Here is a 21,416-nt window from a genome sequence, read left to right on the forward strand (position 1 = left end):
CCCGTGTGGGGACTCCTGACCACCCATACCAGGTTCCACGCAGTTCCAGGTTATCTGTGGCCTCTTCGGGCACCACAGGCACTGCATGCACATAGTACACACACATACATGCAAGCAAAACAGCACCCAGAAACAGAAAAGAAAAGCATGCAGCCCAGTGAGGCAGAACCTGAAAAGCAGACTCGGTAGAGCTGTGAGTAGAGCAGGAACCGTGAGGGAGGCACGCAACGGCAGGAGGAGAGGGACACACTTAGTACCCAGCACGACCCTGAGAAAAGGCTGAGCTCTGAGTGGCGGCTTGCCATCTGCCCAGATGTCCCAGCAGGAGCGAGGCTACTGTGCTCTGTATGTTTCTGCTTACATGTTCTTTCAAAGCTAATTACCTCAGTTTCATTTAGCCCTGCATAGTGGGAAGGCAGGCCCGTATGAAGACCTGGGTACTCATCTGTGAAAATGCAAGTCCCAGCCCAGTGGCTCACCCGCTCACAGGCACCCCTTCCCCAAGAATCAAACGTATTGTTAAAAAAAAAAAAAAAAAAAGTCTCAAGAGAAGTTCATTTGCTTGGCCTTTCCTGACATAAGCTGAATCTTCCACTGCTGGTCTGCTCCCATTGTCTGAGGTGAACTATAATCTTTCTGAGTGACTGGCTTCGGCCGGGCCAGTTCCTTCACAACTCTCTCTGGCCTCATTTCCTGAACTTCAGCACCCTTGAACACTGCTGGTTAGAGAAGACAGGGTTTGATATGTTTTTTGATTTTTTTTAAGACAGGGTTTCTCTGTGTAACCCTGGCTGCTCTGGAACTCACTCTGTAGACCAGGCTAGCCTCAAACCTAGAGATCAGCCTGCCTCTGTCTCTGGAGTGCTGGAACAAGTTCCAGGTTATCCTTGAGGCCAACTCAGGCTACTTGACTCTGTCTAAAAGTAGGTAGGTAGGCAGGCAGGCAGGCAGGCAGGCAGGCAGATAAGACAAGATAGATAGTGTGAGGGAGACAGAGAGAGAGAGAGAGAGAGAGAGAGAGAGAGAGAGAGAGAGAGAGAGAGAGAGAGAGAGAGAGAGAGAGAGAGAGAGAAAGAGAGAGAGAGAGAGAGAAATGTTTGTCCCAAATGAGGATGAGACCTAATTTTATTCTCTGGCCTACATACAGGGCATGCACGCAGACACACACACACATGCATGCGCACACACGCACGTGCACACACGCATGCATGCACGCACGCACGCGCCAAGATCAAGAGCCCTCTGTAGCTCTGGCATTAGGGCTGCACACACTGGGGCAGCTGACCTCAGTATCACCCCCACTAAGCGCCCCCCTGCCTCCTGCACAGAGGCTCTTCAGGCAGGCCTGGGCTGCACCCATCAGTGCTGTCCTTATCTCATTTTGCTCTCTCAAATGTTTCCCTGTTATCCTAGAGCCTCAGCCAAAGTCTGAGCAATGGGTACAAAGAGAAAACTCTCCCTCCTTCCCCTCTTCCCTCCCCACCCCTCCCCCAACAGTTCCTTCCTTTGGAGTTACTTAAAACGGCTGACAAGGCCTGTAACTGGTACCTGGCTGGCTGTGGTTGTTGGGACAGAGTGTTCCAATTCCCAATCTGGACATCTTTCCCAAAACATGTCACTGTCCCTCTCTCCCAGTGCCACACTTAGGAGATCACAGAAGCACCCTTCCGAGAGGCTCCGGGCCTCACTGGGTCTGCCCTATGTTCATCCCGTTGCTAACCACCTCAGCCTCCCAAAGGTGTGAGGTACCACGGCTGGCGGATACCCTTACAGACATCTGACCACGGGTCTTGTTTCATTTTGCCAGGCCCTCTTCCGTTCTGTGAGAGTTCTGTGAGACTCAGGGTGGGGACGTTTTCCAGTCCTGAACTTCGTCCACACTACACTTACAAAGCCTACTCGCCACCCACGGCCCAGCCTTTGCACAACTCCAAGACTCCATACAACAGAAGCATCTCAGCAATGCACCAGGGGGCATCGGTCTGAGCCCTGGCATCGGTCTGAGCCCTGGCGTACCCAGGGATGGCAGGACCTGCCCTTGGGGCAGGGACAGGGTAGAGCTCAGGCCCCGGAGCCACTACTGCCAACGATGAGAATCCTGCCAAGAAGCAGAACTACAGTGTAAAAGGGGGGAAACTGATCCAGGCACTGTGGTGATTGTCTCAAATTCTCACACTGCGGAGGACGAGGCAGGAGAATCTTGACCTCCAGAACAACTCGGGCCACAAAGTGGTTCCCGTTCTCAAAAGACAAATCAAGCCGGGTGTGGTGGTTTGAATGAGAATGGACTCTGAAGGCTCCTGGGTTTGAATGCCTGGTCCCAAGTTAGTGAACTGTTTGGGAAGAACTAGGAGATGTGACCTTGATGAAGGATGTGTCACTGCGGGGTGAGCTTTGAGGTTTCAACTTGCGGATTGTGAGAGTTCCAGGTGGTGTGTCTGCCTCAGCCGCCCCACCCCAACCATGGCGATCATGGATGAACCCTCCGAAACCGTGCGCAAACCCCAACTAACCGCTTTCTTGTTTAAGATGCCTCCTCCCGGCAACAGAGCGGAACCTAGGACGCAGGGTGGGTAAGTGGAATGTGCTTCAGTCTCAGCACTTGCAGGGGCAGAGGCAGGGGGATCTCTGTGAGCTGTAGGTCACCTGAACGTACACAGTGAGTCATACATACATCCACAGAGGGACCACGAGGGCGACAGAGAGAGAGCAACGGAGATCGGTAAGAACAAAATATATCACGCAGAGGTGTAGACGTGTAATAAACCCGGCATGTTGAATAAATACAACCTAATAAAACCTTAATACTTGTATAAAATTGACCAGGAAACAACATCCAATGTGGATGAGTGGCATGGCCTGGAATCTACTGATCAAAGGTCTGAGCAATAGGTGGCATGTGGCATGTGGCATGTGGCATGTGGCATGTGGCATGTGGCGGCACACACCTGTAATCCCAGGCCTCTTGAGGCAGAGGCAGGTGGACCTCCAAGTTTGAAGCCAGCCTGGTTTACAGAGAGAGAGTTTTAGGTCAGCCAGGGCTACATGGAGAAACCGTCTCCAAAAACAAAAAAACAACGTTTACCATGGGGACTCCATGACTGACAGACTCAGCTTTCCTGAGGTTGCCACCCACAGTGGGTGGGACTTTATGGTGATGCAACTGTCTGGGGTCAGGGGTCACCCAGGCTCCTGTAAGTAACCATCACCTGTGCTCAGGAATCAAGTCCAAATAAACTCGCTGGGATTTCCAGTAATGAGGGGCCACTGAGGTGACCGTGGGGTGATGGCATTGGCTGTGGCTAAGACTGATAACTGCCTGTAAATTCAATCCTTAGAGCCGGGCTGTGGTGGCGCACGCCTGTAATCCCAGCACTCTGGGAGGCAGAGGCAGGCAGATTTCTGAGTTCGAGGCCAGCCTGGTCTACAGAGTGAGTTCCAGGACAGCCAGGGCTACACAGAGAAACCCTGTCTCGGGGGGAAAAAAAAACCCAAATCCAAAAAAAAAAAAAAAAAAAATACAATCCTTAGAAGGCGCTGTGGAAGGTGATAGGCTACCTGCTAGCCCACCATGCTAAGCATCTCAGAGTCTCTCGGGCATCCAGCTGATCTCTTTCACACTCCTAGTTTCCAGAAAGCAAGACCCTTTGACATAGAGTCATAGGCAGAGGCAGGCGGATTTCTGAGTTCGAGACCAGCCTGATCCACAGAGTGAGTTCCAGGACAGCCAGGGCTATATAGAGAAACACCGTCAAAAAACTAAAAATTTATTGGTTAATTAATTAATGCTCCCTAATGCTGAGTGAGGTCAGTAATCTCAGGGTACTTAAATGCTCTTGCTGTCAGCCAGGTCAGCTAACCTCACCAACATCCTCTCATTCCAAAGCACACTTGGACTTGTTGTGGTAGGAGCCACTGGCTGGGATCAAGTCTGGACTTCTCCAAAGGTGGACGTGGGTGGGGTTTTGAAGTTCTGTCATTTAAGGATGGGTGGAAAAGCTCAATGGGTACCTTGGCTACCTTGAGTACCCACTATGTGGGTACAACTTCCATCCTAGAACCAACACATCAGGAAAAGAGCCCTGACTCCTGTACAGACCACACACACACACACACACACACACACACACACACGTATACAAACATACTTTTTTTTTTTTTTTGGTGTTTTTTCGAGAGAGGGTTTCTCTGTGTAGCCCTGGCTGTCCTGGAGCTCACTCTGTAGACCAGGCTGGCCTCAAACTCAGAAATCTGCCTGCCTCTGCCTCCTAAGTGCTGGGATTATAGGCATGCGCCACCACCGCCTGGCACGAAACATACTTTTAAAATATAATAAAGTTGAGACTGGAGAGGTGGCCAGAGCTTAAGGTACCAGCTGCTCTTGCAGAGGATCTGGTTCAATCCTTGGCTCCCACACGACAGCCCAGAGGCTCGGAGGTTAATAGTGGTGTGTACACAGGCACACATGTAGGCAGGCAATACACATACCCAAACACAGAAGATTTAAAAAAATTTAATTTAAACAAAATCTTAAATCTATAATGAAATCAAGGTTCCTATGTCTGAAATGTATCCAGCAAGGAGTCAGTCTCAGGGGCTAGCCCCTTCTCCTTGGACAAAGACTTACAACTGAGCGGGGCGTGGTGGCGCACGCCTGTAATCCCAGCACTTGGGAGGCAGAGGCAGGCAGATTTCTGAGTTCGAGGCCAGCCTAGTTTACAGAGAGAGTTCCAGGACAGCCAGGGCTACACAGAGAAACCCTGTCTCAAAAAACCAAAAAAAAAAAAAAAAAAAAAAAAAAAAAAGAACAGACTTACAACTGGCCACAGTTTTACGATGACGTCTCCACAGGTGCAGCTGCTGCCTCTGTAACCCTTAGCTGCAATGCTTGACTGTAAGCGTTTCCACTGAAATGCCACCTTTGATAGTTGTTGTTTATTAATTTCTCTGTGTGTGTGTGTATGTGTGTGAAAAATGCCACCTTTGATAGTTATTTATTTCTGTCTGTGTGTGTGTGTGTGTGTGTGTGTGTGTGTGTGTGTGTAGGCCAGAGAACAGCACTGAGTGTTGAGCCTCAGGAGCTGTCCCTGCTTGTTTGTGTATTACTTATTTATGTGTTTTTGTGTCTGTAAGAGTGTTTGCCTGTACCATGTCTATACAGTACCCGTGGAAGCCAGGGAGGTGTCAGATTTCCCGCAACCGAAGTGACAGTGGTTACGAGATGCTACTCGGGTCCTGAGAACCGAATCTCTGTAAAGGCAGTGTTTTTCAGTGCTCTGCCACCTCGCCAGCCCCCAGCTTGTATTCTGAGACAGTCTCTCACTGGCCTAGGTCCAGGTCTCATCTATTCAGCTGGGCCAGGAGGCCAGTAAGCCCAAGAGACCCACCTGTCTCCGCCTTCCCGATGCCGGGGTCACAAGCACACATACACAATATGATATGATGTGATATAATATAATATGATGTGATATAATATAATATAATATAACATAATATAATATAATATCACATCACTCCTGGAGTTTTACATGGACTTTAAGGCTCCCACTCAGGTCCCCCTGCTTGCAAGGCAAGCACGTTACTGAGTTGCCTATTCCCCCAGTTCCTAAAAAATGTTTCCAAAAGCTATTCTGGGGCCAGCAAGATGGCTCAGCAGGGAAAAAGGTACCTGTCACCAATCCTAACAACATGAGATTGATCCCAGGGACCCACATGGTAGGACAGAAATGGATACTGTAAGCGGCCCTCAAGACGTCTACATGCACACCTTAAGACACTCATAGTTTCCTTTGTACTCCAACCCACACACATACAATAAATCCATATAAAAATAAAATAAAATAAAGCTGTTCAGGGATCACATGACCAGGAGGCACCTTCCCTCCCTCTCGGCCGGCAAAGGGAACAGAAGATGAGCCAGCGAGCCAGACGCGGCCTGAGGTAACTGACAGGACTAACTCTCAGAGACAGCAACAGTGGCCTGAGCTCGACCTCTTGATGTCTGAGCAACTGTCCCAAGGCCGGACCCACAACCCTGCTCCCCCAACCATCTGCAGCAAGTGACAAAGTTATAAGCACGCCTAGAAGCTCACCTCGTGACGTGAGCCGGCTGTAGACCTGGGAGTTCATCTCCTTGTCACGCACATAGCATCGGATCTCCTCCACTGCCTCACGGATGATGGTGACAGCCAGCACAAAGCCCTGCAGAGAGAAGGGACAGGGGTGAGCCCTGCTGAGACCAACTATATTCTCCTCAAGCTTAGGTAAGATAACTGTGATGGTTTCTAAGTGCTCAGCCCAGGGAATGGCACTATTAGAAGGTGTGGCCTTGTTGGAGTGGGTGTACCTTGTTGGAATAGATGTGGCCTTGTTGGAGTGGGTGTGGCCTTGTTGGAGTGGGTGTGGCCTTGTTGGAGTAGGTGTGGCCCTGTCGGAATGGGTGTGTCACTGTGGGTTAGGGCTATCCCTCATCCTAGCTGCCTAGAAGCCAGTCTTCCACTAGCAGCCTTCAGATGAAGATGGAGAACTCTCAGCTCCTCCTGCACCATGCCTGCCTGGATGCTGCTGTGCTCCTGTCTTGATGATGATGGACTGAACCTCAGAACCTGTAAGCCAGCCCCAATTAAATGTTGTCCTTGTAAGAGTTGCCTTGGTCATGGTGATAGAGCTGACATCTGAGCGAACGCCTGGGAGACCAACTGGGCTCTGCCACAGTGCGACCCTGATGGCACCTGGCTGCGGCCTGGAGGCTAAGAGCGGAATGCCCCGTGTATGCTTAAGAGCAGCATGTCCCCGAGAAGGCCACTGCTCAGGCCCCAAAGCCCAGGGACTGGGAACAAAGAACCTCTGTCTGTCCACAAACCCAAGATCAACCTCCTCACCAGAGGAACCCAGTAGGTATACAGGGCGCCAAGTCTCATCTCGGGGACGAACTGGGAGCAGGCGAGAAGCAGGAAGTAGAAGTTGAAGAAGTATCTGAACTGACTGAACAACACCTGGAACGAAGAACAGGGGACATCAGCATCTTTGGAGGACGGAGGAGCTAGGCAGGGACCAGAGGGAGGGGGAGGGGGACACTCCTGCAGAGAGTGCCTCGGGCAGTGACTCTCCACCCAAAGTCTCAACTGGGAGTGTGGCCCAGTGGGCAGTGTCCATGGCTCTCATCCCAGTCCCCATCCCATGTGCTCCCCTTGACCCCACCCTGCCTTCTGCACATATGACATCCCCGGTCTCAATCCCAGCATGGTATGAACTCGTATGGCTATAATGTCAGCACATGGGTGGTGGAGGGTTAGAAGTTGAGGGTCATCCTTGGCTACACAGGAAGTTCAAGACCAGCCTGGAATACATGAGAGCCCCAGCCTCAAGAAGCAAACTGTGAATGCAAGGACAGCTGCCAGGAGAGCCACACGGAGGAGCCACCACGTCAGTCAGTCAGTCAGTCAGGCGGGGACACTTGTCCCATGGGACAGCTTACAGGATCAGTTCTCTCCTTCCACTCCGTGGGCCTCTCTCCTTCCACGCCCGTGGGTCATGGGGCTGGGCAGTCAACGTCTTGACCACTGAGCCGTAGTCTCCCTGATCTGCATCTTATTTTCTCCTTTAGTTGTGTTTCTGGGCACAGGGTTTCTCTGTGTAGCCCCGGGTGTCCTGGAACTCACTCTGTAGACCAGGCTGGCCTTGAACTCAGAAACCCACCTGCCTCTGCCTCCCAGAGTGCTGGGATTACAGGCGTGCGTCACTACCACCTGGATGCCTCTGCTTTCAAATGATGGTGGTAAAGATGTGTGCTACAAGCCCAGCTCTATGCTTTCTTTTCTTTTGTAAAAAAAAAAAAATTATTTCATATATATATACACATATACATACACACACACACACACACACAACACACACACAACACACACACACATACATATCCTCAGACACACCAGAAGAGGGCATCTGATCCCGTTACAGATGCTTGTGAGCCACCATGTGGTTGCTGGGATTTGAACTCAGGACCTCTGGAAGAGCAGTCAGTGCTCTTAACCGCTGACATCCCTCCAGCTCTATGTCTTAGTTCTCAAACTGTGTATTTTGGAAATACAACTGGTAACCTGAAACCCTGTTTGTGAATGGATTCTAATGAGAGACCATTGTGCTATAATGTGAAGACAAAGATGTCCACCATGGGATTTTCAAATGACAGGTAGTTAGTTAGTTAGTTAGTTAGTTAGTTAGTTAGTTAGTTAGTAGAGGGGCAGCACACCCCATGGTGCATGTGTAGAGGTCAGTAGGCAACCCGCAGGAGTCAGCTCACTCTCCCCTCCATGTGGGTCAAACTTGAGTTGTCAGAACTCATGTAGCAAGTGCCTCCACCCACTGAGCCACCCTACCTGGCTGGTCTTTTATGTTTGCTTGTCTGTGTTCCTTGAGACAAGAAGCATTCCTGGCTGCACTCTGACCCTGCCTCTGCTTCCAAGTGCTGTAATTAAAGGTGTGCTCCAGTGGTGGCGCACACCTTTAATCGCAGCACTTGGGAGGCAGAGGTAGGTGGATTTCTGAGTTCAAGACCAGCCTGGTCTACGGAGTGAGTTCCAGGATGATCAGGGCTACACAGAGAAACCCTGTCTTGAACCACCCCTCCCCCACAAAAAAATGGTATGTTCCACCACACATGGCCCACCATAGAAAATTTTCTAACTTTTATTTTTAGATTTATTTTTCTATTTTGCGTTTTGCCTGCACATGTATACCCGAGTGCCACATGCGTGCCTGGTGCCCAAGAAGGCCAGGAAGAACAGTGGATCTTCTGACGCTGGGGTTATGCATGGCTGTGAGCTGCTAAGTGCGCTCTGGGAACTGAACTCAGGTCCTCGGCACAAGCAGTAAGTGCTCTTAAGGGCTGAGCCATGTCTCCAGGCTCGGCCCCCTCTCCCCACAAGAGACCTTTAACAACATAATGGAAGGCAGGGAGACAGGATCAGTCAGCATTCTATCAAGGGTGGGGGAGGGGCTCGCTGGGCCCTCCCCTCCCTGAAGAGCTCTCAGGCAACTAATAGTTGCTGGGAGAGGGAGAGGCTTTCTTCAGTGGTGTGGACACGGGAAAGGCTCTGCAGGTAAGGTTCCCATGTTCCTTCCTGCAAAAACCCTAATAAAGTTAGCGAGTCACCAAAAGGAAAGGGAAAGCAGTGAGACCTGGGAGAAGGGGATTCTATCTGAGAACAGAGAGAACCAGTGGGAACGAGAGGGAGATAAGGGAGGGAGGGCAAGGTGGCAAACATGACCAAGAGACACTGTACACAGGCATGAGGCCCCCCATTATGTATAATATGTGCTAATTTAAAAATAGCGCATGGCCAGGTGTGGTGGTGCACAGAGCAGGCTTTTAATGCTAGCATTTGGGAGATAGAGGCAGGCAGAGAGATCTCTGCTGGCTGTTTCGGGTCAGCCAGAGCTACGTAGCAAGTCTCTGACTAAGAAAAAAGAAAAAAAAAAGGAAGGAAGGAAGGAAGGAAGGAAGGAAGGAAGGAAGGAAGGAAGGAAGAAAAGAGAAGAGAAGAGAAGAGAAGAGAAGAGAAAAGAAAAGAAAAAGGGAAAGAAAAATCCCTTCGCACTGGCCTTGAATTTCCCGAGCTGTGCACGCACTCTGCACTCGCACACAGTGCAATCGCTGTCACTTCTCCTCCTTCCTGACCTGAGCTGGCCTCCGCTTGCCCCAAAGCAACCATAGCTGCTTGATGCGAAAACGTCAAGGGTTCTTTAGAAAGTCAGTTGTGTTAGATGGTGTTTCCTTGCGGGGGCAAACACATGACAGAGTGTTCTCCTAAAGTAGACACAGATAAAAAAGGAAGGCAGGGTTTCTCCAAGAACCGGGAAGGACGTTGGTGTAGAGGGCATTGGCTACCATGAGTTCCGGTGCGCTGTTGCCGAAACCACAGATGCGTGGTCTTCTGGCCAAGCGTCTGTGGGTTCATATTGTCGGCGCATTCACTGTGGCCCTGGGAGTTGCTGCTGCCTATAAGTTCGGTGTGGCTGAGCCAAGAAAGAAGGCGTATGCAGATTTCTACAGGAATTATGACTCTATGAAAGACTTTGAAGAGATGAGGAAGGCTGGTATCTTTCAGAGTGCGAAGTGATTTCAGAATGCAAAGAATTCTTTGGACTGTGCTCCATAGAACTTCATGCTGACCTGTGTTCCTGAACTATGAAACATGACTATGTGGACTAAGGAGTAGTTCTCTCTCAATAAACAATAATTATATGGGGAAAAAAAAAAAGGAAGGCAGACTCACGAAGGAATGTTTGGCTGAAGCAGACACAGGAGAAGGGATGTTCTGCTAAAGCAAGCATGTAAAAGAACACGTGACAAAGGATTCTTTGCTAACAACACACATGTATTGGTCTGCCTTACATGGCTCAGCTGAGCTGCACTTGTCAGGACTCTATAGAGAGAAACACACCACAAAAACTTCTGGTGGTGTGCTGCAGTTTCTTGCTGGGCTGATTAACATGGACAGTGACTGAAGCTGAGTTTGGCTCGCTAACAGAGCCAGCTGTACGACGCTTGTGGCTCATGCTGAGGCCTGGCTGTCTCTGCGAGGTAGTGCCACCGCTGCTGACTCGCATTTGCTGTCACGACTCTACGGAACTAGACTATTGTATCTGTGAAGTGTCTGCAGGAAGATCACACTGCCTCTACTGACCTGAGAACTAAACTACCGATTGCCAGACAACACAGACAAGAGCTGCTCCAAAGAACCTTTCTGAACAGGTCCACTCCCCCGTATCCCTTCTTTCCCACTATCTCTGGAGGGTGGTGGGCTAAAAGGGAGGTTAAAGCGTTTAAAACCCATCATTAAAGATAGGTTTAGGGCTGGAGCGATGGCTCAGCAGTTAAGATCACTGACTGCTCTTCCGAAGGCCCTAAGTTCAAATCCCAGCAACCACATGGTAGCTCAACCATCTGTACAGCTACAGTGTACTCATATGCATAAAATAAGTAGATAAATCTTTTTTAAAAAATAGATTTGAAGCTGGGCGTGGTGGCGCACGCCTATAATTCCAGCACTTGGGAGGCAGAGGCAGGTGGATTTCTGAGTTCGAGGCCAGCCTGGTCTACAGAGTGAGTTCCAGGACAGACAGGGCTACAGAGAAACCCTGACTCAAAAAAAAAAAAAAACAAAAAACAAAAAACAAAAAAAAATAGACTTGAAATTTTTTTGGAAGAGGTGTCAGCAGCATCTGGTTCTGTCTGGACTTTCAAGGTCTATGCAGGGCAGGATTAGCCTGAAGAAGGAAGCAGGACTTGGGGAGCACACTGTAGCCATGGAAGTCTTTCACCAAAGATATATTCCCAGACATTCTATAAGGGTTCCCAGACTGCCCTTTGGGAATCAAAAGGGAGGCCAGATCCAATGTCTTTTCGATAACATACCGCGACTACATAGCAGCCCGTTTGGACGGACCGGCTGCCTTCCTTCCCAAGGCTCAGACCATCCCAGCATGAAGGACTACCTCCCTTTTGACCCATTTTCCCTCTTCCACCATACACTCAAATAAAATGAATCAATGAATAAACAATAGGTTTAAAGAAGTTAGAAGTCACAGGTGCTCATCAATGGCTATGAGTGTGTCCCCAGCTTCAGGTTCGTGCAAGATCAAGAGCAAGTGCCAGGGCTCCAGGAACGTTTGTGGGCACGTGTTTACACTTCGCTATGCGTGCGCACATGTGTGTGTGTGCAGCAAGACCAGTGGTCAACACTGGTGTCTTCTGCAATCCTTCTCTGCCCTAATTTTGTTTTGGAGAAGGTTCTCTCACTGACCTCATCGCTTGCTGACCGGCTAGACAAGCTGCCCAGTGAGCGAGCCCAGGAATGCTGTCCCCTCCCTGAATGCTGGGGTCACAGCTGCCCTGGTTTACATGACTGCTACAGAGTGAGACTCAGGTCCATGTCTGTCCCAAGTTCTGTCCCAAATGAGGCATCTCCCCAGCCCTCCTGAAACATTTATTTACACACACACACACACACACACACACAGATGACACAGAGAAACACCATGAGCCATGAGCACCACTGATGTCCTGTCCTGCCATCCTGACTATAATGCTGTCTCCAAAATGCCCGATTAACAGGAAGTTGCTCTACCCCACAGGTGGACCAGTGTGGACGGGACATCCCCTGCTGGTGCAGTCTCTTCCGGTCAGGAAAGATGAAGAGTCAGTGGTAAACAGAGCAGAGAGGACACTCATGAACTCGACCACAGGGACTAGAGTCTGCTGAGACTAGAGCCATGGTGTAAAGTCTCATGGAAAAAGAAAAACGTGGCTGTACATACCCCAGGAAGAAACGTGAAGAAATTGTACTTCTGGTTGTTGATGACATTTCGAGGGTACCGCTGGTCCCTCTTCTCGGGGTGTCCTAACCAGACAGTTCGGGGCCTGGGCTCCCCTCCACCGCAGCATCTCAGCCACTCACAGCACCTGTGGGAAAGACAAACCCACAAGATCAAGACCACACCATGTTATCAAAGGCCATGCGCCTTATCGAGGCAACACCCACATCATTAAGACCAAGTCTGCACATCTGAGTCATGCCCACACCATCAAGGCCATGCCCACAAGTGCCCATGCCAGAGATTCACATCAAGACCAAACCTACACCATCAAGGCCACACCCACACCATCAAAGCCACGCCCACATCTGTCCACTCTCCTCACAATGCTTTTCTCTAAAGGGTCCTGGCCAAGGCAGGGCCACAGCCATCCGATCTGGGGTAACAACCTATCTTCACTGGCCTAAGATGCAGTGGTCCAAGGTGCTGTGCCCCTGTGACAGCTGATTGAGAGGATTCACCATGAAAACAAGCCCCTGGGTGTGTCCATGAGGGAGGTTCTAGATGGCTGGGAAGAACCACCCTAATGCGGGCCACACCGGGAACGGGAACGTATGGACCGCATGGACCACACCGTGGGCTCCCAGACTGAACAAGGAGAAATCCAGCTGAACGCCAGCGTTCCCTGGTCTCTGCTTCCTGACCGCGGACACGATGTGACCAGCTGCCTCACTCTCCTCTGCAATAGCCTCCCCACCATGAGCGACTGTGAGTGGAATGTAAACCCTTCCTCTCTAAGCTGCTTTTGTTAGGTATTTAATTTAATCACACAGTCAAGCAGTAACTAATGCAATCCTGAAACCCAAAATTATTTCAAAAGAGCATTTATTTAAAAATAAGAAGCATTTAAGCTAAGAAACTTTATATACCTCAGTGAGAACTATTATGCGTTTCGTACATTTTACAGACAAGAGAAGGTGGTGCAGAATGAGGCCCAGGAGCAGAGATGTGGGCGACAGGCAGATCCACCCTCGACCTGTGTGGATTCCCTCCCTGCTAAACCATGACTATTACGTAAAGGATAGTGGGGGAGCTCCTCTCCACCCCAACCATTCTCTCTTTAGTAAATGTTAAAGGCACAAAGCAGGAAAGGCCACATTTCTGTGCCTAGAGAACCTGGAGATGGGCCAAGAGCCAGCCACTGGCACAGAACCTGCATGCCACTCCCGGTTCGGCCCTCCCGAAAGAAAGCACTGGTCGCTGGCACCAACCCTGATCCCGGGTCTCACACAAGCCAAGGAAACACAGCAGGCTCTACCACCAGCACAGGAAAGCCACGAGGAGAACCTGTGTCAGGAGAGCTTTCAAACAGGGGACTTGACAATGAAGCCCCCTAAGGCTACAGTGAAACCACCACACACACACCACACACATATACACACACACAGTGTGTGTCTGTCTCTCTGTCTCTGTCTCTGTCTCTCTCTCTCTCTCTCTCTCTCTCTCTCTCGATGCTCACTCCATGCTCCTGCACAGGCACAGGCTGGGAGGAGGAAATTCCCAGACCAGCCCCTGCAATATCACCAAGCAAAGTAAAAACCAGCCAACTATAGTTGCTGCCACTCACATAATGACTGGTCCGCTGTGGACCCTCCTTCACCCCTTCCTCCTGCAGGTCGGGACTGGGTGGGGTGCCGGGGAGTGAGAGTTAAGCCCATGAGGTCCATGTGTAGCAGGACCCCGAGGCGGAGCGAGCCGGCGAGCTGCCTGCTCAGATGCTCAAAATTTCCATGATGAAATACAATGCTCCTTCTTAAAAATAGCATCCTCGTTCCAGTAAGCTCAGCTGGGCGGGGCATGCTGGGATACGGACAGGTGCTGCAGCCAGTGACTGCTGCTGGCCACTCTCTAAGACCAGAAGCTCTACAGGAAGTCCCCAAGGACTCCACGTTCACCACACGCCTGCTCGCAGTGACCACACTGGCCACGAGGGGACACTAGCTGAAGCCCTGTCACCTGACAGGGAGGTTAGAAAAGTAAGAAAGAGGAGAGAGAAGACTCTGTCTTCTCTAGAGAGCAGGGAGGTGCAGAGGGAGGAAGGAGACTGGACTCAGGCGGCATCCTTCACGCTGTATCTATGGCCTGACAGATGGCTAAGCGGCAAAAGCACTGATTGCACCAGCCTGACGGTCTGAGTTCGATTCCCAGAACCCTCAACGAACTTCCTGAGAGTCCTCCTGACCTCCACGCTCACGCCACACTCCCACAAACATGTAACATAAGAAAAAGAGCTGAGTCCCGGAAAACACCACATAGCTGATGGGACATGAAAACTAGGTAAGAGAATCTCATTTACTGCCCCTGCAAGTTTTTGTTTTGTTTTGATAAAGGGTTCGGAGTATCAAGTAAGCAGGTTATTGTTCCTTAGTAACTTATAGTCGTGTGTGTGTGTGTGTGTGTGTGTGTTTCTGTAGGTATCTGTGATTGTATCTATGTGTATATGTGTCTCTGTGTCTGTTTGTATGTGTGTCTATATGTATATGTGTCTGTATGTGTTTGTGTCTGTATATGTATGTCTTTGTGTATATGTCTATGTGTGTGTATGCCTGTCTATGTGGCTGTCGGTGTGTCTGTGTGTGTGTCTGTGTATGTCTCTCTGTGTGTCTTTGTGTATATGTCTATGTGTGTGTATCTGTGTCTATGTGTGTGTCTTGTGTGTCTGTATGTGTGCACACAAAGAACCAAGATGTCCACACCACTATTCATACGTAAATCAAACACCAGAAGTAAGGCCAGCCATTCCTCAGCAGGAGACTGGCTAAAAAAGTTTCCAGAGACTAGACATAAACGATTTCCCATCGGCCTTGAGAGCTTCAAGCATGAAATGGCTCTGTCATCACCTTGTGCTACAAAGCAAAAGACCAGAGGAGATAGTGCGTGCCTTGCAAGCCCGAGGACCTGAGTTCAATGCCCGGGCCCGTGTAAAAGGCCAGAGATGGGCGTTCATCACTCCCTGCTTCCTGACTGAGCTGCCTTAAGTTCATCAGGTTTCCAGCACAGGCCATCCCGAGTACTCACGAGCCAGGTCCTCAGCTGGACCATGAATGAGTTCTTGCAGTGCACAACTCCCCCAAGCTGAGTGCTTCCGGAAGGATCCACCCTCCTCCTCTTACAGACTACCAATGACGACCAACGAACCATTCCACCAAAGCCCGACTTGGGACCTGTGTGAATTCACTGGGTTTAACGACAGACATAGATGAGGATTGCTTCCAGGAGTCGGGGTGACCCCAAAGCAGCAGGGCCACTGAGAAGCCACCCCAGCAGGGACGCTGACTTCGCCATAGCTGCATGGATGGAGTGCCCTTCGAGTTACCCATCTGTAGTCTAAAACACTGTAGCACCTCTCAGGTTAGGAGGCCACATACGATTGGGACAAATGACATAAAACTAGCCAAGGGGGTGCAGGCCATGAAACAATCAGAGAAGACTGGTCCACATGGAATAGTCTGCCATGACGGGGGAAAGTATGAGGTCGGAGGAGGAGGAGGAGGAAGAGGAGGAGGAGGATGCATGGAGATGGAGGGGAGGGAAGAAGGAAGGAGCAGGAAAGGGTGGAAAAAGAAGAGGAGGAGGGAGGGGGAGGAAGAAGAGGGAGGAACAGGCGCCAATGAGAGGAGGACACAGGGAGGGGGGAGCAGGGGGGAGGAGCGGGAAGAGGAAGAACAGTAGTAGAAATGACAGGGTGTCATCATCAAGACAGGGTCTGGGTCTTAATCCACATGCAGGGAGCTGCAGCAGCAGATTGAAAGGACCTTATTTATAAATTTCATTTTACACTTATGTGCATGACTGTTTTGCCTGCATGTGAGAAGGTGCATGTGTACCACATACATGTAGGGCAGAAGTAGTCACTGGATCTTCTGGAAGTGAAATTACAAACATGAGCTGCCACGTGGGTGCTCAGAACTGGACCCAGGTTCCTCGCAAGAGCAGCCCCCACCCCCAATTTACATCGTTTAAAAAAATCACCCTGGAGATGGGAACAGACGCTTGCCACCAAGCCTGACAACTTGAGTTCCATCTCCTGGGTGTCCGTGGTGGTGGATTTGGTTTATTGCTTCTTTATGTTAATTGGGCTCCCCCCCCAAAAAATTACATGAGAATCGGCATGTAAGATGCTGCGGGTCCCTGGCCCAAGTTGGTTCTAATTGGTGGAAGAAAAAAAAAGTTGCCGGTGGCCATTGGCTGGGCAGAGACGGAAGCCAACTTTAGATTTCCCCTCGCGCGAGTGTGTGCACATGAGGGAACCAAGCGAAGAAGGATTTAGTGCCACTGTGCTGGGGAAACAGCAGGATCAGGCTTGAGATCTGCAGACAAAGAGATCAGCAGACAACAATCATGTAGGAGCCTGGGAAGAGTGGCCTGGGGGGGGGGGGGCGCCCCATTGGGTCTAACGTAGTATCCTAGTCAGGGGTTCTATTCCTGCACAAACATGACCAAGAAGCAAGTGGGGAGGAAAGGGTTTATTCAGCTTACACTTCCACACTGCTGTTCATCACTAAAGGAAGTCAGGACTGGAACTCAAGCAGACCAGGAAGCAGGAGCTGACGCAGAGGCCATGGAGGGATGCTTCTTACTGGCTTGCTTACCCTGGCTTACTCAGCCTGCTCTCTTATAGAACCCAAGAATACCAGTCCAGGGATGGCTCCACCCACAAGGGGCCCTCCCCCCTTGATCACTAATTGAGAAAATGCCCACAGCTGGATTTCATGGAGGCATTTCCTCACCTGAAGCTCCTTTCTTTGTGGTAACTCCAGCCTGTGTCAAGTTAACACACAAAACCAGCCAGGACAGGTAGCAAAGATGGCATACAGATTTTAGTAAGTAAGAACTCAGGAGTATCAGAGGGGAGCCATTAACATCATGGAAGTTTGGGAGTGGCCCAGCTATTGATCTGGGCATATTAAATATAAGGCTGTGTGTGTGTGTGTGTGTGTGTGTGTGTGTGTGTGTGTCTTTCATTCAAGAATCCACAACACTGGAGGGGTAGCAAGGAACACACCCAGCAGCTGCCAGAGAGATTGAGAGGATTAATCAACTACTACTACAGACCACCGGAGAAGAAAACAGACTCCTGGGTTGTCCTCTGACCTCCACACATGTGCTGTGTATGCACAGGCCCTACACAAAATAAATAAATGTAAACCCACACATCCTAATTTTAAACAGCCATCCTGCTGCCAGGCAGAAAAGATACTACAGTGGACAAGAATGGGAGGGGGGAAAGAGGGAGGGAAGGGAGGGAACGAGTGAATCAAATCTCTGGGAAGCGGATGCCACTGTCCAAGCACAAAGACCCCAACCCAGATGAGGGTGGCCCCAGTGGGGGCCTGCAGGGAAGTGCACAGACCCTCAGTGGGCTGTGGAGTAGACACACACTCTCCACAAAGCTCAGTAAGTGAGTTGCTGTTTTCACTTACTGCACAAGCCAGGTGCTAGCACATCTGCTGGCAGCTGGAGCGGTGAGAACTCAGGGACTTGCCAGCATCCCCTGCTGTCTCTGCTTCACCCATCGCTGAGCCACAGAGGCAGGCAAGGAGCCCAGGCCTGGCTGGTCTGGGCCCAAGCCAGGCGCTCCGGTACGCCACTCCATTTCTCTTTGTATTTTTTTTTCTTTCACTTGTGTGTGTGTTTGATTCACCATCTGTTTTGTAGCTGGGGCTTGGCCTAAACTCCATCTTCCTGCATAAGCCCACACCTGGCTTTTGCTGGTTACATTGTTTTGTTTGTGACAAGGTATGTATCACCAGTTCTGAGCCAGCCTAGGAGTCACTGCATAACTGGGTACGGCTTTGAGCTTCTGATCCTCCTGCCTCCACCTTCCAAGCCCTGGGATTACTAATGTGTCACCCCGGCCCTCAGTTTATGTTGTACTGCAGATCCTACCTGGGGTCTCAGAGCTAGCTCAGGAAGGACTCCCTGGACACCATCCCCAGCCCTGGTGGGATGTTCTTTAACACCCAAGAGAACTGCCACACCACCACAATGAAAGTTCTATCCCATGCTCTAGACTGGTTGGAGGATGGGCTACAAGACAGAGACATTTAAGAATGAGACACGATGCTGGAGATTTCTGAGTTCGAGGCCAGTCTGGTCTACAGAATGAGTTCCAGAACAGCAGGGCTACACAGAGAAACCCTGTCTTGAAAAACCAAAAAAAAAAAAAAAAAAAAAAAAAAAGAAAGAAAAAAGAAAAAGAGAGAGAGACGCTGGGGGCAGGAGAGATGGCTCAGCTGTTAAGAGCACTGACTGCTCTTCCAGAGATCCCGAGTTCAATTCCCAGCAACAACATGGTGGCTCACAACCCTCTGTAATGAGATCTGATGCCCTCTTCTGGGGTGTTGGAAGAGAAGACAGTGTTCTCACATACATAAAATAAATACATAAATCTTTACAAAAAGAAAAAAAGAAAAAGAAAAGATGAGGTCTGTCTTGCTTAACTACTTTGAGAATATGGAATTATACCCAGGATTAGCAGAATACTTAGTGCATAAAAGGAATTGGATTAATTATAGGTTTTTCTTCTTGTGTGCATGTTTGCAAGAGACAGAATCACCATGTAGCCCTGGCTGGCCTCGGCTCACTATGTAGACCAGGCTAGCCAGGAACTCACAGACACATCTGCTGGCTTACAGATGTGCACCACCACCTCTGACTATAAGATTTAGTTATGTGCCCAGGTATTTTGTCTGCACGTATGTTAAGATCCATGTGTACCTGGTGCCAGCAGAAGCCAACAGAGGCCCTGGGTCCCCTAGAAATAGAGATACCGGTGTGAACTGCCACTCGGGGGTTAAGAGCAGCCATGGTCCTACCCTCTGAGCCTTCCCACCAGGCCTAAGTTCTTACACGCTATGTTTCAAGTTTTTTTTTTTTAAAACAACTTTTTCACAACTTTATCATCTGCTGATAGCAACAGCTTTTCAACCAGATTGAAATGTAAAGGGAGCAGCAAGACAGCTCCACAGGAAAAAGCATTCAAAGCTTAAGCTGACGAGCTAGGAGCCAACTGAGGAAGGGGAAACTGAGTCCCGAGGGCAGTGTCCTGACATCCGAGTGCACACCACGGCACATGCATCACCGTCATCACCACCACCGTCATCACCACCACCATCATCATCATCACCACCATCACCATAACTATAAAATTTAAGGGGATAGAGAGATGGCCCAAGTGTTGAGAGCCCAGGAGACCCAAGTTCAGTTCCCAATACAAATGAATATTGGGTGGCTCTCGGACTGGATCTCAAGTTCCAGGGGATCCAATACCTTTATTCAATCCCAGCACTCTGGAGGCAGAGGCAAGAGGATCATTGTGAGTTCGAGGCCAGCCTTGTCTACATAGCAGGTTCCAGGATAGCCAGGGCCACATAGAGACCCTGTCATAAAACAAAACAAAAATCTGCTGTGGGGCTGGAGTGCAGTACACTGGCAAAGCACCTGCCCAATATATGCAAGACATCAGCACAGCAAGAAAATTGTGTGTGCACCTATAGATTTCTCTATTTATTTATTATTTTATATGAATATACTGCAGCGGTCTTCAGACACGCCAGAAGAGAGCATCAGATCCCATTACAGATGGTTGTGAGGCACCATGTGGTTGTGGGGATTTGTACTCAGAACCTTCGGAATACACTTTTTTTCTTTTTTTTTCCTCCTTTTTCTTTTTTTGGTTTTTCGAGACAGGGTTTCTCTATGTAGTCCTGGCTGTCCTAGAACTTACTCTGTAGACCAGGCTGGCCTCGAACTCAGAAATCCGCCTGCCTCTGCCTCCCAAGTGCTGGGATTAAAGGTGTGTGCCACCACGGGAAATACACTTTTAATCATTTGCTAAAATCCACATCTATTTTTGTATCTATAGAAGTCTACAGGGCTGGAAAGACGGCTCAGGGGTTAAGAGCACTGGCTGCTCTTCCAGAGGTCCTGTGTGGTACGGAAGCTGGTAGGGCGGACCGAAGAGCACGGGGGGGGGGGGCAAGGAACAGGGGCTGATGGGAACATTACCATGATGCACATACACTTCGCAACCTATTTTTTACATGAATTAATTTTAAAATAAATAAACGTAATTAATAAATAAATACTGATCAGGTGGGATGATCAGGCAGAGTTCTTATACGTACGGCATGTAAGGGGTTCTAGGTTTTGTCCTAATACTGCAAAGTAAGGCCCATCCTTATCTGTGAGGATGTGAGGCCTTCAGCAGGCTCGCAGGTCATTCACTTCCCCGAGGCAGGCTGCCCGCCGTGTCTGACCTGTCTGTGTTGATGATTAACTCTGGCAGGCTGCACACATACCCAGGGCATCGAGTCCTCCTTCCTTCCTGCCTGCACTTCCTCCTGATCTGAGCCCATTTCGTCACAGGTTGTAAAACAGGTGTAGCACGCGGCCCACAGCCAGCGCTAGGCACCGTGGGAACCTAGAGAGTGCCAGCAACAGCCGTGTGTGGTGGAGCATGACTGTGGTCCCAGCGCATGGGCGACAGACACAGGAAGAGTTCGAGGCTAGCCTAGGCTGCGCAAGACCATGCCACATGGGAGTGCTGTCTCTGAGCTTCCAGACTGGCAACCTTGGCAGGAACCTGGGGGCAGAGGCAGGACCATACCAGGCACTCCCCAGAAGCAGCTCTGTCCACTAGCTCCCACCTCCCCGCGCCAGTTAACACCTACTCCGTATATCACGACACCAAGTTTGTTTTTATGTTTTGTTTTTTGAGACAGGGTTTCTCTGTACAGCCCTGGCTGTCCTGGAACTCACTCTGTAGACCAAGCTGGCCTCGAACTCAGAAATCTGCCTGCCTCTGCCTCCCAGAGTGCTGGGATTACAGGCGTGCGCCACCACGCCCGGCTTGTGGCACCAAGTTTTAAGGTCCATGGACGGAGGCTACACAAGCCACCCATTCCTTCTGGAGACAATGGGCGGCTGCTTGTAATACCAGCGCTGGAGGGCAGAGGCAGGAGGATCACTACAAGTTCAAGGTGAGGCTGACTACACAGGGTGAATCATGTGTCTTGGTTAGAGTTTCACTGCTG

General features: G+C 50.0%; 2 protein-coding genes across 6 annotated transcripts in view; one reads left to right on the top strand and one right to left on the bottom strand.

Annotated features, from left to right (window-relative positions):
- The window catches only part of Atp9a (ATPase phospholipid transporting 9A (putative)), a 108,031-nt gene that overhangs the window by 69,114 nt on the left and 17,501 nt on the right, over positions 1-21,416 (bottom strand). For 4 of the 5 annotated variants that reach the window (XM_052184395.1, XM_052184393.1, XM_052184392.1 and 1 more), the window contains exons 2-4: positions 12,322-12,466; positions 6,882-6,995; positions 6,093-6,201 (exon numbers count right to left, since the gene is read on the bottom strand). In XM_052184395.1, coding sequence (XP_052040355.1) covers positions 6,093-6,201; positions 6,882-6,995; positions 12,322-12,466 — 368 coding nt within the window. Of the gene's footprint in view, positions 1-6,092; positions 6,202-6,881; positions 6,996-12,321; positions 12,467-13,945; positions 14,007-21,416 lie in introns of those variants that run through there. The other variant, XM_052184396.1, reaches the window with a different exon arrangement.
- LOC127686310 (cytochrome c oxidase subunit 6C-2-like) lies at positions 9,880-10,256 on the top strand. The gene has a single exon (XM_052184397.1). The coding sequence runs from the start codon at positions 9,891-9,893 to the stop codon at positions 10,119-10,121; it is 231 nt and encodes a 76-aa protein (XP_052040357.1). The 5' UTR covers positions 9,880-9,890; the 3' UTR covers positions 10,122-10,256.

The sequence above is a fragment of the Apodemus sylvaticus genome, chromosome 5 (assembly GCF_947179515.1).
Source record: "Apodemus sylvaticus chromosome 5, mApoSyl1.1, whole genome shotgun sequence".
NCBI classification, from domain to species: domain Eukaryota; kingdom Metazoa; phylum Chordata; class Mammalia; order Rodentia; family Muridae; genus Apodemus; species Apodemus sylvaticus.